The sequence below is a fragment of the Microcaecilia unicolor genome, chromosome 11 (assembly GCF_901765095.1).
Source record: "Microcaecilia unicolor chromosome 11, aMicUni1.1, whole genome shotgun sequence".
Lineage (NCBI taxonomy): Eukaryota > Metazoa > Chordata > Amphibia > Gymnophiona > Siphonopidae > Microcaecilia > Microcaecilia unicolor.
In genome coordinates this window covers 119,241,399-119,259,176 of record NC_044041.1, presented here as the reverse complement: position 1 = coordinate 119,259,176, position 17,778 = coordinate 119,241,399, and the positions used below count along the sequence as shown (strand labels likewise).

The 17,778-nt window shown below is 45.6% G+C and overlaps 1 protein-coding gene across 3 annotated transcripts in view; it reads right to left on the bottom strand.

Moving 5' to 3' along the window:
• The window catches only part of LTBP3 (latent transforming growth factor beta binding protein 3), a 113,326-nt gene that overhangs the window by 25,227 nt on the left and 70,321 nt on the right, over positions 1 to 17,778 (bottom strand). For all 3 annotated transcript variants that reach the window (XM_030217621.1, XM_030217623.1, XM_030217622.1), the window contains exons 19-20: positions 8,520 to 8,648; positions 7,597 to 7,764 (exon numbers count right to left, since the gene is read on the bottom strand). In XM_030217621.1, coding sequence (XP_030073481.1) covers positions 7,597 to 7,764; positions 8,520 to 8,648 — 297 coding nt within the window. The remainder of the gene's footprint in view (positions 1 to 7,596; positions 7,765 to 8,519; positions 8,649 to 17,778) is intronic.

Below are 17,778 nucleotides of genomic sequence, written 5' to 3'. Positions count from 1 at the left end.
TTGTGCCAAAAAATAAATTTTATTTTTTAGCATGTGGGCAGTGTGCAAACATGAAAAAATTACCAGAGGACGCCATTTTTTTCTGTGGTAAGCATGCATTAGTGCATATCCCAGCTTAGTATCAGGGCTGCAAAGTTAACTAAACACCTTGGGACCAATATTCAGACAACAGGAGGTAGCCGGGCTGCCTCCCACAGTTAGCGCTGAGCAGTGCTTTTTTTGTAGAAAAAAAGGTGCCGGTACTCATTATGGGCGGGGTCACCACATATGGCTCCACCCCTATGATAGCCACACCCACATTAACCACACCCCCTACACCAGCCATGGCGCATATAAACAGACATCATTGAAAATATTACAGTACTATAGGAGAAAAAAAATATCGTATACCCAGTGCAAAATAAGACAGCCAATGTAAATTCTCAAATTGGACATATTACAAACACTAAAATGAAAATAAAATTATTTTTTTTCTACCTTTGTTGTCTGGTGACTGTTTTTCTTTCCATATTGGTCCCAGTCTGTGATTCTGCTTTCCTTTGTTTTCGCTTAACTCTTCTGTGCCATTTGTCATTTTTGTCTACTTTTTCTTTGCTTTCTTCAATATTTTTCAGGCTCTCTCTGTCCAGATTTAATTCATTCTTACTATCCATTCTTTAATTTCCTTCATCTACCTGTGGCTTTTCATCTTTTCCTCACCCTTGTTCTCCCCATGCCCTTCCTTTTATTCTCCAGTCTTTCTCTATTCCCCTTTTCCATCCAGCAGCTCTGCTTTCTCTCCCCTATTTCTTTCTGCATTCTTCCATCCAGCGTCTTCCCTCTTTCTCTCCCCATCTTTCCGTTTTCCCTCTCTCTCTCCCCATCCTTCCATCTGTTTTTCCCCCTCTCTCCCCATCCTTCCATCTGTTTTTTCCCTCTCTCCCCAATCCTTCCATCTGTGTTTTTCCCTCTCTCTCCCCATCCTTCCATCTGTTTTCCCCTCTCTCCCCAATCCTTCCATCTGTTTTTCCCCTCTCTCTTTCCCCATCCTTCCATCTGTTTTCCCTCTCTCTCCCCATCCTTCCATCTGTTTCTCCTCTCTCCCCAATCCTCCCTCTCTCTTTCCCAATCCTTCCATCTGTGTTTTTTCCCTCTCTCCCCAATCCTTCCATCTGTTTTTCCCCTCTCTCCCCAATCCTTCCATCTGTTTTTCCCCTCTCTCCCCAATCCTTCCATCTGTTTTCCCCTCTCTCCCCCCAATCCTTCCCTGTTGTTTTCCCTCTCTCTCCCCAATCCTTCCCTCTGTTGGTTTCCCTCTTTTTCTCTCTCCCCAATCCTTCCCTCTGTTGGTTTCCCTCTTTCTCTCTCCCCCCAATCCTTCCCTCTTTCTCTCTCTCCCCAATCCTTCCCTCTGTTGGTTTCCCTCTTTCTCTCTCTCCCCAATCCTTCCCTCTGTTGGATTCCCTCGTTTTCTCTCTCCCCAATCCTTCCCTCTGTTGTTTTCCCCTCTCTCTCCCCAATCCTTCCCTGTTGTTTTCCCTCTCTCTCCCCAATCCTTCCCTCTGTTGGTTTCCCTCGTTTTCTCTCTCCCCAATCCTTCCCTCTGTTGGTTTCCCTCTTTCTCTCTCTCCACAATCCTTCCCTCTGTTGGTTTCCCTCTTTTTCTCTCTCCCCAATCCTTCCCTCTGTTGGTTTCCCTCTTTCTCTCTCTCCCCAATCCTTCCCTCTGTTGGTTTCCCTCTCCCTGCCAAGTTTCCCGCGAACGGCGCGAATAGTCGCGACGCACGCGGCACCAGCCCCTATTTCCGGCCGCTGCTGCTTCTCCTGTTGAGCAGCAGCGGCCGCTACACAAAGAAAAAGTTAAAAAAATTGAAACCTGGCTGAAACGCGGCACCCCGGCAACTGTAGACAGCCATTAGGCATGGCTGTTGCCCCGCAGCCGCTCCTCCTCTTGCCTTCTACGTCACTGCCCCTGGAGGAAGACCCCGGAGGAGCGCAGTGACGTAGAGGCAAGAGGAGGAGCGGCTGCGGGGCAACAGCCAATGCCTAATGGCTGTCTACAGTGCCGGGGTGCCGCGTTTCAGCCAGGTTTGAAGTTTTTTAAAAAAATCTTTTTCTTTGTGTAGCGGCCGCTGCTGCTCAACAGGAGAAGCAGCAGCGGCCGGAAATGGGGGTTGGCACTGCGTCCGTCACGGGGCGGGGGGGAGCAAAAAAAAAGGTGCCGGTACGCCGTACCGTTGCGTACCGGCACAAAAAAAGCACTGGCGCTGAGCCTGGATATTCAATGCAGGCTGTTTCCGGTGGCCAGCATTGAATATTCAGTTTATTTTTGGTCAGTTCGAACTTAACTGTCCCTTTCGATATTCAGTTAAGTTTGAACTGGCCAAAGATATTTCAGCTATTGACACGGCCAGATCTGGCTACTGAATTTAGCAGGCGATGTGCTGAAAATCAGCGGATAGCTGGTAGTATGCACAATATAACCGGCTATTCGCTAAGCGCTAATCGGCGATATTCAGCGGGAAACAGGCAGCTATCTCCCACTGAACACTGCCGGATAGCCAGCTAAGTACCATTTAACTGCCCAGGTGCCGTCTCTGGCCGGTTAAATGTTTTTAAATATCGGGTGGCCTGAATCCAACCATCCATGCAGGGGGAGAGCTGGAAGTACCTTGGATGCAGAATAACCACCTCCTGAGCACCAAAATGAAATACAATGTCTGTATACATAAGCAGCTCGGCTCTACTGCTTTTAAATGCTAATTTTTTCTGTGAGCCTGGTGATTGACAGCTGAATCATAACATAAAACATAAGAACAGCCATATTAGGTCAGACCAGTGGTCCATCTAGCCCACTATCCTGTTTCCAACAGTGGCCAAGTCAGGTCAGAAGTACCCGGCAGAAATCCAAATAGTGACAACATTCCATGCTACCAATCCCAGGGCAAACAGTGGCTTCCCCAAGTCTGTCTCAATAGCAGACTATGGACCTTTCCTCCAGGAACTTGTCCAAACCTTTTTTAAACCCAGATAGGCTAACCACTGTTACTACATCTTCTGTGGTAACAGCGGTTAGTGTATCTGGGTTTAAAAAAAAAAGGTTTGGACACATTCCTGGAGGAAATGTCCACAGTCTGTTCATGAGATGGGCATGGGGGAAGCCACTGCTTACCCCAGGATTGGTAGCATGGAATGTTGCTACTAACTGGGTTTCCGCAAGGTACTTGTGACCTGGATTGGCCACTGCGGGAAGCAGGATACTGAGCTAGATGGACCATTGGTCTGACTCAGAATGGCTATTCTTATGTTTCTATGCCTTAATATTGGCACCCCATAAAATTGGATCACTCAGGTACTGTCCTCAGATCTTGTCCAATTTACCACATGCAAAATTAAATGCTTCACGGGGAGTTAAGCCATGTTTTTCAAACGGAGTACTTAGTGCAGCCAGCTCTGATAAAACATTATTTAGAGCTTGAAATCATATTCAGTATTCTAGCAACTTTAGCTTCTTGTAGCAATATTTAGAAATACGATCACTGTCTTTCTCTTCTTCAGATGAATTTAGGAGTGATTCATAGTTGCAAAGGGTTGTCAAGGAATTTTTTCACTTCAAGCAATCAACAGACTTCATTGAGAGCAGTGGCGTAGCCACAGGTGGGCTTGGGTGCCAGTAGCACATGTTTAGTGGTAACTGGTGGGAATCCCAAGCTCCGCCAGCTGAAGATTTCCTCCTGTTGGTAACAAAAATGATACTCTCCACAACACCGAAGCGTTTTCCCACCAGCTGAGAATTTTTTTTTTTTGTGGGGGGGGGGAAACACTTGGTGCCCACCCAATTCTTGCCTAGGCCCACCCAAAATCTGTTGTCTGGCTACGCCCCTGATTGAGAGGTCTGAAAGCTAGAGATTCACATTCCGAGGCATTTACAATCTCTTCATATTAGCATACCTTTACAGAAGAGTGATAGAAGACTGTTTATACAGTTTTCATTAAAGTTTCAATATTTCTAATCAACCCGACTTCTTTCCACATATCGCATATCCACAAAGTTTCTTAATATGCACCGCAGTGTTGATGGATTAAATGCAGAACTCAAATCTCTTCCGCATAGGGCTAGGAGTTTGATTTTGAACACCCCTTGACAGGACAATTCTGTTGTTAGCTAGTCGGGTGAACTGCTGGAGTGCCCCAAAGTCTTTTTGCTTTGATAGGCTGATATTGTGGTGCACGCACCTTGCCCTGGGAGTTAGCTTCTTTCTTTTTTTCTGTGGTCGTTTGGCTACAGGGTTGGGGTTTGAGGTGAATATAGAGAGCAGATGTTGGTTTATGTTCAAGGTTGTTATGAAGTTGCTAATGATACTGAGTTGGTGGGAGGTCATATGGCATAACTAACTACCAAATTTGGAATGGAGGGTGGGGGAGGGGTGGGGGAAAAGTTTAATCAGTTCAAATTTGATGGCATCATGTAACCTATAGGCGCACTCAAGGTGTTATTTTGTGGATTATATTTTCGATACTGCCAGATGGCTGTATAATGTTTCTGTATTGCTTTGTCATCAATACAAAATCGTTGAAACATAAATGCAGAACTCATAAATGCCGAAGAGCAAAAATGCACTATGAAACCAAAATCCTTAAATTTGCTCTGAACATTAACCAAGGAAATTGCCTGTAAATAACTAATTAAAGAATGGAAACCTCCACTGCCAGGGATGCCTACAAAGATGGCCTTCCCTTAAACGATTTATATCACGGGTTTCTCCAAGCCTCTAAAACAAGCCACAATAGAAAACGACTCCTATCAGCAGAAAAAACTATTGCAGCCAAAAAACAGAGGAGTTCTATATTAGAAAATACACTAGAGCAATATTCCATATGGTTAATGTTGAACCAATACTGAAAAAATACAGAAAGACTACAAGTGCACAGAAAAGACTACTACTTATCTTCTCCACCCGGGTGGTCTCTGAAATTTGTGTTTTTCAGTGAAGGTATCCATCTGGGTTAGCTCACAAAAGTAGAACAACTGAAGCACTGTATAAATCCCCAAACTTCAAGAGAAATGCAACACACCATTAAGTCTACCTAACATCACAGAAGCACCAACAGATCTAAGCATTACCATTTCATTAGGTCATACTGGAAGGGGGTGTTACATTTTATTTTATGAAATCTTTCAAGATTGACAGGAAAAGCACACATGTAACCAAAATCCCAATACAGTACAACAATCAACTATAAGGAAAACAAAAACAATCAGTATAGACCATATCATGGAGGACTTTGTTGTCTGGGCTCAGGGCCAGCCTTAGGCAGGGGCGACAGTGGTGGTTGCATAGGGCCTCATGCTCCTAGGGGCCCCGCATCTCTGGTACGTCTGTCCTCCTGTCTTGGAACACCTCCCTGTTCCATACCACATTTCAGTACAGAGCATCAGGCAGCAATTTTCATATCCTGTCAGCTGCCGAGCCCAGAGCCTCCTCGCTGCTGCATCCCACCCCCATTTGATGTCACTTCCTGCTTCCATAAGGGCGGGATGCAGCAGCAGCAATAGCGAGGAGGTTGATGGGACATGAAAATTGCTGCCACTGTCTGCTGCTCTCTACTGAAATGTGGTGGATGCATATCAAGGTGGGTTCCAAGAGCTCTAAACCTCCTTTTAAACTGATAAAAATTATGGCTTATGTTGGCAGGCACGGGTGGGCGTAAGTGGGTGGGCACAGGCAGGGGGCCCATTAAACTGGTCTGCACAAGGCCCCGCAATTGCTAAGACCAGCCCTGTCTGAGCTCAAAAATAAGAATAACAAAATATGATAAATATTTTGGGGGAACACAAGAAAAAAAACCCCAGGAAACTGAGAATCTGGAGATTTTATAGAAATGCGATTGCAAAGAGTATAGCATTAGCACATAGTCTTTGCAATATAGCATCCTTGATTTGTCTGTCCTTTCCTATCTTTTAATGGAGTTCTTAAATAATTAATTTTATGGTTATTTTAGTGAAGTATTTGCTTTGTAAACCATTCTGATTTGCAATATAGAATTATTGCAGCTTTAAAATTACACTGAACAACGTTTAATATTCCAACAAGTTCATGGGTCTGAACTTGAAGTACAATATAAGATATTTGGTAACTGTCTGTACTTTCATCAACAGCTGAAGTATGAACATCAATGATCTGATTTCATCTATGATATCCTTTTGTACAACACTGTTAATGGTTTCCAAGAGCTCATAAGCATAATTTTTGCTTTTCCAGCCATTGGGTGCTCAATTTTGTTCTGTGTTTACTTATATCTTGAACTGATTGAAGTGTTCATTTTAATAGCCAACAATACGCGGTTAGCGATAACCTTTTACTTTTTCTGAACTTTGTTTTTTGTTTTGTGTCTATGCATGACTGATACACAAGTTGATTGTTCCTGTTTTTGTTATTTTCTTTAGTATGAAAGAATTGTCTGTCCTTTCCTATCTTTTAATGGAGTTCTTAAATAATTCGTTTTATGATTATTTTAGTGCAGCATTTCCTTTGTAAACCGTTCTGATCTGCCTTGCAATAAGTGATGGTATAAAATGAATAAATGAAAAACTTGAATGCTGAAGTTCTTCAAGACACGCTCTCCTTTTCTCCTCAGTTGGCAATTCAAGTTACAAACCAAGCAATACTCCACAAAGTGAAAGGTTTTTCTTTCTCAAGCATGTTACACTATCAAGATGCGACTTACTTGAGAGCTGACACTTCAAGAAATCTAGCTTCTCTACATCCTCTCTGGGAACTTTGCCATCTCGGCAATACACACAAATAACTCCATAGTCCTCATAGTACTTTAAAATATATCACAAACCACGATTTGAAACAGCTACACCGACATGAATTGTTTCATCCAACCATTCTGACTTAAACAAATTCGCCGTTCTCTTATGCTTAAGTTAAGACATTTATACGAACAGTGGATCCAAAACAGAAGTCCTCTCACAAATGGTGTTTTCCTAAACAAGGTCTTTATTCAAATCAATAAAAACAACCCTTGTTTAGGAAAACACCATTTGTGAGAGGACTTTCGGTTCTCCTAAGGAGAGATCACCTTCTGTGGGTGTTGGCTAAGTTAAGTCATTGCAATTTTGAATTCAACCACTTTATAATAAACTAAATACAAATAAATAGATTAGCCAAAAGTACGGAGAGCAGACACGCATTATACTCTAGTCTCATGTGACACATTTTCCAAAATGCCGATGATGCTAATGCAAAGATGTTCGGCATACGAGTGAAAACATGAACATATCTGCTGTGACATCAGAAAGCCAACAATGCCACAATAAATATTCCCATTTCAAACTTGGGTTTGATTGACTGACAGTGATTGTCTATGGTGTAAAATTTTGGTTGACTAGAATTTGGAAAGCGGAAGTTTATGTGCACTCAGAGTTTTGCCATGTGTGCTCAGGTTAAAGAATTATGTGCATGCGCACAAGCACACAGCTCAGAGGAATAGAGGGAGCAGTGGCCAAAACTGCTACCTTCCACCAGCCAGGTTTCATTTTTGTTGTTGTCTGATAGGTATTAAACCAAGGTATGCAAGCAGCAACCTCCAGGGAAAAAAAGAGTTTACCTGAGTTTGTGACAGGGCAGGGGTAGATCTCGCAGTGGTCACCCCAGCCGGCTCCCAAAGAGCAGCAGCACTCCTGCCGCGTGATGTTTGTGGCCAGTACACTGTCGCAGAACACGGTGTCATCAAAGTTCAGGTAACACTCCTTCTTCTCACTTGGAAGCTCAGCTTCTGAGAAAGCAGAACAGAAGGAGATCTCCAGACCTATCCAGGATCACTTCACTCTGCAAGACACTCCTTGCCCTCCACAGCTTCTGTATCAGATGCATCCAGGTACACTCCCCCCTTCTCCATTCACCATACATCATACTCCACACCCTTACAACTTCTGTGCTAGACTAACCCAAGGAAAATGCCTACAATGCAGCATGATCTGCACCCCCACAGATACAGTGCTAGACCATCCAGGTACAGGGCTGGCGTTAGGTGGGGTGGCCAACAGGGCAATTGCCCTGGGCCCCATACCATAGGGGGCCCCAAACCTGCCTAGAGCTAAAGGAGGCATAGGCTGAAGGCCAGATTTTGGGACCCCTCCCCGGTTTCTGCCCTGGGCCCTTGGATGTCTAACACCAGCCCTGTCCAGGTACACTATTCACCCAAAACACAGCATACTGCACACCCTCACAATTTCTATTCTAGACTAACCCAAGAAAGATGCCTGCAACACAGTGCACCCTCACAGCCACAGTGCCAGGTGTAACTAGGAATGCTACCAATCCACCGCTCCAATCACCTTCCTCACAATCACAGTTATATCAGACATACATAGGAACAATCTCTCTGGTATTGCATGCTTCATATTCCAACAGCCACCATGCCAGATGTACCCATGAACACAACTTCCCCTGCCCCCTCAGCATAGCCATTGTGCCAGACATCTCAACAATACTGCCATCCCATCCTTCCCTCCGTAGCATGCTTCTTACCTTCACAGCTGTGATGATCCTTAGATGGAGCAAAACCTTCATCGCAGACACAGATGAAGGAACCATCAATGTTTTCACACACCCCATGGGGCCCACAACGATTGGGGTTCATAGTGCACTCATCGATATCTGGAGTTCACATAGAGAGAGGGAGGGAGAGCATCAATCAGTCAGATGATAAAAACTGGTCACACAAGTGAGAGGATGTGTTTTGGAAGGTCTGCAGCAGCACCTTTAAAAATCTGACCTTCTCAAAGTAAGGGGAGAAGAGCAACCTGCTTAGACTGCAGTATAAATTAGACTGGTTTACCTAAAAAGATGATGAAGCAGAGCTGGAGGAATCGCAGCTGGACTCACTGAAGAGGCAGAGAGAGTTCAGGTCACGGAGGATAACAGCTCACCCCAAATTAACGTAATGTGCATGTGCTGAAAGCACTCATATACTTCACATCAGCTATGTATGTTTGGCGCAACCAAGAAAGGTACACTAATGCATGTACTTGGGAGTCTGTCAATCATACTGTTTTCCTTCTCAACCTAAACACAGCCCCAGGAATGCCTCCTCACAAGCCAGCTAAGTATTAAAAGCAAGTATGCACGCATTGGTGCATGGCTTACAGCTGAAGACAAGATGAAAGAAGATTGGGAGCGGATATAAAAAAAGGGAAAATCCCAGGTAGTTTGTGAATGAAGGCTCATGGTACTAAATCTAGCCCTGGTTCTGATTTAGCTGCAGACCCACAGCAACAGAGGGGAAACTACCAGCTGGAAAAAACAATTACCTATGAGCATGATCTTACTCACATCAAGAAATATCAGTGGGAAATATCTTACTGCACCAGCATTCATCTGCTCCATAAATCAATTCCTGCATTCACTAGGATTGATGGTTGAAGGGGACTTGATCAGGCTTAAAGGAAGTAATATCAATTTACTTCCCAGGAACAGGAGCAAATGAAGCTCACAAACCTCAAAGTTGCCAGATCAATGACCACTAGGAAGCAAAGAGCAGTGGCTGAGGGGTACAGAAGCCGACCAAACATGAAGTGTCCTGTCTGCCTAGTGCCAAGATTTGAGTTTGTCGAGACTCATCGAGCTTAGCCTACTGACGAATTATCCAATGCTGCTCATCTATGTGAGCATGAATGAAACCGCTAGGTATCCCAACAAACATATCAAAAGTTACTTCATAGCTCTGGAAGAGAGGAAGAAGCAGAGAGGTGCCCAGGTGGTGTTCTCGTTGATTATCTATCACGGGTAAAGGCCAAAGCAGAGAAGCTTGCATCCTAGAGATGAATGCAAGACAGTGCAGATGGTGTCATTGAGAGTGTTTCAGCTTTCTGGACCATGGGATGATTTTCCAAGGGCTACTGAGTAGAGATGCCCCTCCCCCTGATAGTCAGCCGACAGCAGTCGCATTGTTTTAAACCCTGATCATCGTTGACTAGATTACCCCCGATATTCAGTGCTGGACCATGTCCGGGCACCGGCACTGAATATTGGGGGCTAACATTTTGTGGACTGGCTGCATAAGGCAATTATGCAGGCTCCAACTGAATATCAGGCCAGGACCCACATTAAAAAAAAGGTCTCTTAGCCCTCTAATCTCCCCCCCCCCCCCGACCACCCCCCCAGATGTGCTATAGAGCCCCACTCCCAACCCAAACCTCTCCCCACCTCCCAGTCAGGATAGGACCCCCCATGGCCTACTTGACCTCCCTGGTGATCTAGCAGGGCACTGGGGGCAGGCGCGAACCCCCTTTGCTCATGCCCCTAGTGGTAGCTTCCTCAAAATGGTTGCTGCAATCTCTCATGGTAGCCAGCCCAGCAGCCATTTGAGGAAGTACCAGCTAGCGGCAGGAGCAAGGGGGGTTTGCTTCTGCCCCCAGTGCCCTGCTGAATCACCAGGGAGGTCAAGTTAGTCCTGGGGGGGGGGTTCCTATCCTGAATGGGAAGTGGGTGGATGCTTACCTGTGGGGGCGGAGGTTGGGAGGGGGTTCTACAGCACATCAGGGCTTACAGACCTCATTGGGGGGTGAGAGGGGAGATCAGAGGGATAAGAGACCTTTTTTTTAATGCAGGTCCCGGCCCGATATTCAGCTGGGGCTTGCATATGACAGGTGCGTGAATTTAGAACAGCTTTTGAACTGTCCTAAATTCACCTGCTTAGCCTATGTGGGCCTCAGCTGAATATTGCCAGTGCCCGCATAAACCTGTATACTATACTATAAAATGTTATGTATACCTCTTGCATCCCCAAAGAGTACACTGTAGTTAACAGATCAAAAATCTCATCAGTAGAGGAATATATAAATAGTATGCAATAACATTATTATAAAAAAATCTGCAACAATTAGCAAAAAAACCTCACCAAGAGAAAAATGCGTCATTCAAATCCAAATCAAATAAAAATGTCTTCAAACCTTTCCTAAAACAGTAATAAGTACGTAATCCTTTTATCTCCCAAGGTAACCCATTCCAAACTCATGCACCTTGAAGTGAAAAAGAACATTCATAAACAGATTTAAAATGAATATTCATAAAAAAAGGGATCCCAATTTGTAAAGTATGGGAAAAACAAGAAAGACGTCCAAATGAGGGAATCGAGAGCAGGTCTATAAGACCCTCCGAATTTTACCTAGAAAATGACTTAGAAACCAAAGAGGCTATTTTGAACCTAATGCGTTTCTTAACTGATAACCAATGTAGATTCCTCATAAATGGCGTAACACTCTCAAACTTCCCTTTACAGAAAATCAATCTAGCACCCGTATTCTGTAACAGCTGTAGCCGATATTGTAATTTAGACAAAATATTTTGATGTAACGCATTACAATAATCTAATTGCGGCAAAATAATTGCCTGTACCAAGATTCTGAAATTTTGTGGTTGTAGTGATGATCTAATAGCATGAAACTGCCTCAATCAAAATTTCTTACTCAATGCAGTAATTTGCTCATTGAAGCTCAATTTCGAGTCTAAAATAATGCCCAACACCTCAGCTCCTCCCGAGTGCCGCCTGACTGGCCCATTTTGGGGGGGCCGGTGAGAGGCGATATTCAGTGGCACTCTCCACTTTAGTGCCAATGAATATCGGCAGTTAGGCGGCGAGAGGCAGTTTAAGTGGACAGGAGCCTCTCTTGCCCCGCTTAAATCGCTTCGAATATCGGGCCTATGGTGTCTATCAAAGAAGGGACGTAGTGTCTTTCACAGCAAACTGGCTAACCTAGGGATCCTTTTACTAAGCTGAGGTAAAAAGGGCCCTGCACTAGCGGCGAGGGCCTTTTTTGCCGCACGCTGAGGCCCTTTTACCACAGCGGGTAAAAAGGCCGAGAAAAGTTGTTAAGATTGAACTTACAGTGTGGCCATTCGGGGGGAGTACCTACCGCCACCTATTATGGTAAGGGTAAAGGCTTCTGCACTAACCCAGCGGTAACCAGGCAGCGTGGCACTGCCCGATTACCGCAGGGTAACCCCCTGAAGAAATGTTTTTCAACTATTTCCACGAGTGTCAGAAATGCCACGAGCTAGGGGTGGAACTACCACCGGCACTTGCGTTGGGCCAGCCGTAGTTCTAAAATTGTGAGCAGTAAGCCCATGTTGGGTTTACTGCCGCTTAGTAAAAGGGCCCCCTACTGAAGTGGGCTCTAAACTAGGATCATTGGGGATGGCTGAAAAAAGCCTCCTGGTAATTAAAAGTCTTCAGACAAATAAAACATTAAATTCCTCTAGAGAAATGGGAAACAATTAACAGCATCAGGAAAGCTGTGTATATGCTCGTAGGATGAGAAATAATGTTCTGGATCTAGAGGCTGAGATGGAACAGGGGCATAGCCAGACCTCGCAGTAGGAGGGGGCCAGAGCCCGAGGTGAGCTCAATATCTGGGCTCTGGCTAACCAGGTAATGGGCTGAATATCAGATTAGAGTCAAGCAGACCCCTTCACAGAAGCCCATAAGAGTAGCCCCTCTTCGTGAAGACCCCCTCACCCACCCATCTGCAGGTCCCCCTTAAGATCCTTGGTGGTTTAGGCTGGTAGGCTGGGCAAATGTGAACCCCAATCGCTCCTGCCCATACTGGATCCAGATGAAAAATGTCAGCCATGGCTGGAGCTGGCATAGGCAGAAGCAATTGGGGTTTGTTCCTGCCTGGCATATGCCCCCCCCCTCTCAGACCACCATAAGGTGGACCTGAGGGACCTACATGTGGGTGGCTGATGGGGGACCTTCCCCAGGAGGGGCTGCTCGGGGGGATCTGGGAGGGGTCTGCTCTAAGGGAGGAAGGGGGAATGCTGTTGAGGGGGTGTCGGAGGGAAGAACATTGATCAGGCTGCTACTCGAAAGTTATCCAGGTACCGGCTGATACTGCAGTGACCAGACAGTTAACCAGGCAAAGATAGAGCTACTTCCTAAACAGTCCTACCTTACCCAGACACCAGCACTGAAAATTGCTGGTGGCCGGATAAGCACCAACTCCACCCTGTAGTAGAGTAGCCAGACCTCAATTTTTGGGTGGGCCCGGGGGTGAACTGTGTGGGCACGACCCATGCATTTCCTCTCTGTCTGCTACTTCCCTCATCCCCGCACTGTAAAAATGAATACCTTGGCTGGTGGGGATCCCTGGGCCCTGCTAGCTGAAAAATCCTCTCTATTATCCTCTCCAAGTAGTCTCTTCCTTGCGGCATTTCCAGTAGCGGATACCAGCACTGCCCTCCCCCCACCCCAGCATGTGCTCAGTTTAACCAGCATACGTAGGGGTGCCAACTGGCTTGGGAGGGGGGAGTGCAGGCACTGGCAGCTGTAAACATGCTGCTGACTGCTCCGGGGATGAGACTGCCTGGGGACAGGAATTCTGGAGAGAACTCTTCTGCTGGTGGGGCTCAGGGATCCCTGCCAGCTACACTAATGATGTGAGCCATCACTGGGTGGGCCTGAAGCAAAACTGGGTGGGCCCACCTGTGGCTAGGCCACTGACTCCCAGACTGCTCCAGCATTACCCAGACAGTGCCGAGATGGCCAGTGCTGATATTCAGTGGCACAACCTGGCAGTGGCATACCAAGGGGGGTCAGTGGGTGCAGTCCGCCCCGGGTGCACGCCGCTGGGGGGTGCCGCGCGCCTGTCGGCTCCATACGTTCCGTGCTCCCTCTGCCCCGGAACAGGTTACTTCCTGTTCCGGGGCAGAGGGAGCATGGAACGAGCGAAGCCGACAGGCACGCGGCACCCCTCCCCCAGCAGGTAAAAATGCACCGGGGGGGGTGTCCTTTCGCCAGGGGGGAGGGGGGTGTCCTTTCGCCGGGGGGCGGGGGGGGCGCATCGGTGATCCGCCCCGGGTGTCAGCCACCCTAGGAACGTCACTGCAACCCGGTTAATTTCTTAGTTTATATTTCTTAGTTTTATATTAGCCTCTGACCAAGAAGAAGGTCTATTAAGTTTTATAAATAAATAAAGCATGCAGACAAAGGAGACTCATAAGTAAATAGAGGACACAGAGCTCTCATTAAATACATACTGAGGTACTGACACAGGAATACACTAAATTGAAAAATCTTAGCAGCACATTTCCACAGCACATACATACAGTCTCAACTGAAAAACCCAATAGCAACTCATCTTTCTGTTGGCGTTTTCTACGTGGTACCTAAATCCACAAACCTGAAACCCCTGGCAGACCAGTCATATCCAGTACTGGCACACCCAGAAAAGAAATATCTGAACTTCTAGAGCACAGTCTTACACCCCCAGTACACAAGACAAACAGCTTCAAACAAGACACTACAGACTTTCTGAACAAGTGAAAGAATGTCAAGCATTTCTGGTCACAATGGATATAGAATCACTATCCAGCAGCATTCCACAGGTAGCTGGCATAACTGATTGTGACAAATTTCTAAAGTCATCCGCTCAGGACCACCATACACACTGGAAACTATAGCACAATTAATCAAATCATCCAAACCCACAACTATCTCACCTTCAATAATAACGGCATCTGCCTACAGATCATGGGCATCAGGATGGCACCGTGGCACAACTGGAAGAGACATTTTTGAATTCATATCAAAGTATAATACAATGGTCCTCAAACCTGGTCCTGGAGGCACCACAGTCAGTCAGGTTTTCAGGATATCCACAATGAATATTCATAAAAGAGATTTGCATGCAGTGAAGGATTTTTGTTTAAATATCACGCATTCAACTTTATCCGGTTGTTCCGGCAGTACTGATCTGGTGTTTTTAAGTACATAAGCATCGCCATGCTGGGACAGACCAAGGGTCCATCGAGCCCAGCAACCTGTCATAATTTGAATGTATGATATTGGTATTTTTACATATTTATAAGATTGGGTTAATAAAGAGAGGGCTCTCTCACTATTATTGGCAAATAGTCTGCCAAACTACCAGCTAACACTCATGACAGATAATGGAAACAGGCCAGTAGGAATCCGCTAATTCCTGTAGCTGGTTAGGTTTAGGCAAAAGCATAATTAATGCTGTGTTGGCATGTTGAGGGAAGAAGCCCTGATTTATCACCCCTGAATAGTATGCCAGTAAAGGGCCTATAACCTGCACTTGCAATAGTTTGTAGAACTCCCTAGAATATCCATCTGGTCCCCGGGCAGAAAAAAAACTTCAGGGGCCCTTTTACTAAGCCATGTAAGCGCCTATGTGCGCCCAATGCATGTCAATTCCAAGTTACTGGCCAGGTACCGCATTGCCCTTGCAGTAATTTCATTTTTGGCACGTGTCCGCTATGAGCATCCAAAAAATATTTTTTATTTTCTGGCGTGGAATTTGAAGCACATAGGTCATTACCGCCCAGTTACCGTGTGAGACTTTACCACTAGGTCAATGGCTGGCAGTAAGGTCTCAGTCCCAAAATGGACGCGCGGCAATTTTCATTTTGCTGCACGTCCATTTTCGGCCAAAATTTTAAAAAGGCATTTTTTGCAAGTGCGCTGAAAAATGATTCTGCATATGCACAAAACACACGTCTACACTACCGCAGGTCATTTTTCAGTGCACCTTAGTAAAAGGACCCTTCAAAAATTTAATTGCTTGCTGGAGCTCCTTAGCCTGCAAATGCCTCAGAGGACAAGGGCGGGATGCCAGACTGTGCCAGGTAATTAATAATATCTGAATCTTACATGGAGCCCTCTTCAGAATACAAATGTTGAAAATGGTCTAACAAGATCAGCACTATTTCCTCACACTTATTTGTGACTATCCCTTGGGAATTTTTAAGAGCAGTATTAGCTCGGGAGCCCCTCCCCCCCAAACCTTTACCACCTGGGCCAAAAGTTTTCCAGACTTGTTACCATATCTATGAAATTTATAATTTCGAAATAGCAACATCCTAGACGTACGTTCATGTATTAAGAAATTTAGTGCTGTTTAAGTAGACAACAATGCTTCTTTGGTAATCTGGGAGGACTTTTTTTAGATAGGCGTGCTTAGCTTTTTTCAATTGAGTCTAGGTGTTTAATGCCCGCCTCAAGACTCTTATTCCTGGCACAGGTGGATACTATATCACCCCGCAATATAGTCTTGTGCCTATTCCAAAAACAGAGAAGGGTGGTCTACATGCAGTTGATTGTGAGTCACAAAAGATTCCCATCTAGCCACTAAATATTTGATAAAATTCTGATTTTCAGCAAAATAAGCTGGGAATCTCCATCCCCATGACTGCTTATAAAAAAAGATGTCTCCAGATCCACACATACAGTGGAATGGTCCGACCCCTTCCCAGGATCGACAGCTAAAAAAATGTTAGGAAATAATGATTATTGCCCCAGAAATGATAATGAAAAAGGCTCCCAGTGCTTCCCTGAGCTGTTGCACAAATGGGTCTTTTAACCACTTGTGGTGGAACTACCCGCTACCAAAGAACGTTTGCAATAAAGTAGGACTCTCTCAAGAAAATTCCTTTTAATCAGGTCTGTGGCATCCAAAACAATGGAAAACATTTCTGTCTCTTTCTGCCACATTTTCTTGGTCTCTGACTTCATTATTTGCTAATTGAAAATCTCCTTTCACCACTCAATGTAAAGAGTAATCATTCGGCACTAATACCCCCTACGATCAATGCTGTTCTCATTGTTTTTCTCCTTTACCACAATGTCCAGTTTTTATTATGCATCAAACTTTTATGTCCAAGGTAATATAACGTGGAGGGGCATAATCGAACGCGAACGCCCATCTCCATGGGCGTCTATGTCCGAGGACGGGTAGGTGAAGGAGTGGGACAGACTGTATTTTCGAAAAAAATGGGCGTCCATCTTCCGTTTCGAAAATACGGTTTGTACGGACCAAAATGCCATGGATTTAGTCGTTTCCGAGCTGGGCGTTTGTTTTTTTAGCGATAATGGAAACTAAAAACGCCCAGCTCAAAAACGTCCCAATCCAAGCCATTTGGTCATGGGAGGGGCCAGGATTCGTAGTACACTCGCCCCCCTGACATGCCAGTACACCAATTGGACACCCTAGAGGTCAGTGCGGTGGACTTTAGACAACGCTCCCACATTCATAGGTCCCTTACCACGGGTGCTGAGCCCCCAACCCCCCTCTCCCAAAACCCACAAATGTACAACACTACCATAGCTCTTAGGGGTGAAGGGGGCACCTACATGTGGGTACAGTGGGTTTTGGAGGCCTCCCACTTACCAGCACAAGTGTTACAGGTAGGGGGAATGGGCCTGGGTCCGCCTGCCTGAAGTGCACTGCAGTACCCACTAAAAGTGCTCCAGGGACAGGACTTGTTGCTGCTGTATAACCTTGGCACGGCAGTTCACACCTGAAGACTAATCTCGCTGAAAACGTCCTTTATTTGAATAAGCACGTTTACTCACAGTTAACTGCAGATCAGAGGTTGTGCCCCACTGGCAAAAAGTCTCCCTGGTACTGAGATTAGCAGTAGGTCAGAGCTGGCAGAATGCTGTACAACGCCCTCTTTCAGCAACATTCAAGGTAAGAACTAAGTGCTGTAACGTGGCTAACACATGAAAGGGATCCAAAACTGGCTTACAAAAATGGCCACTACCTCATGGACTACGGAAACAAAACAGGGCACACTTTGACCTAGTAAGCAGGGAGAAAAGCACCATGGGAGTAGAGCCTACCAACTACCAACATCATGAGCATGTAACACAAGCTAGTGGAATCACGGAGCCCAATACCCTACACCCACCACAATGCATTGCTGATGTGACTCTGCAGTGCATAACAGAAAAGGTGTCACACTCACCCGAGAGCCACAGCAGAAT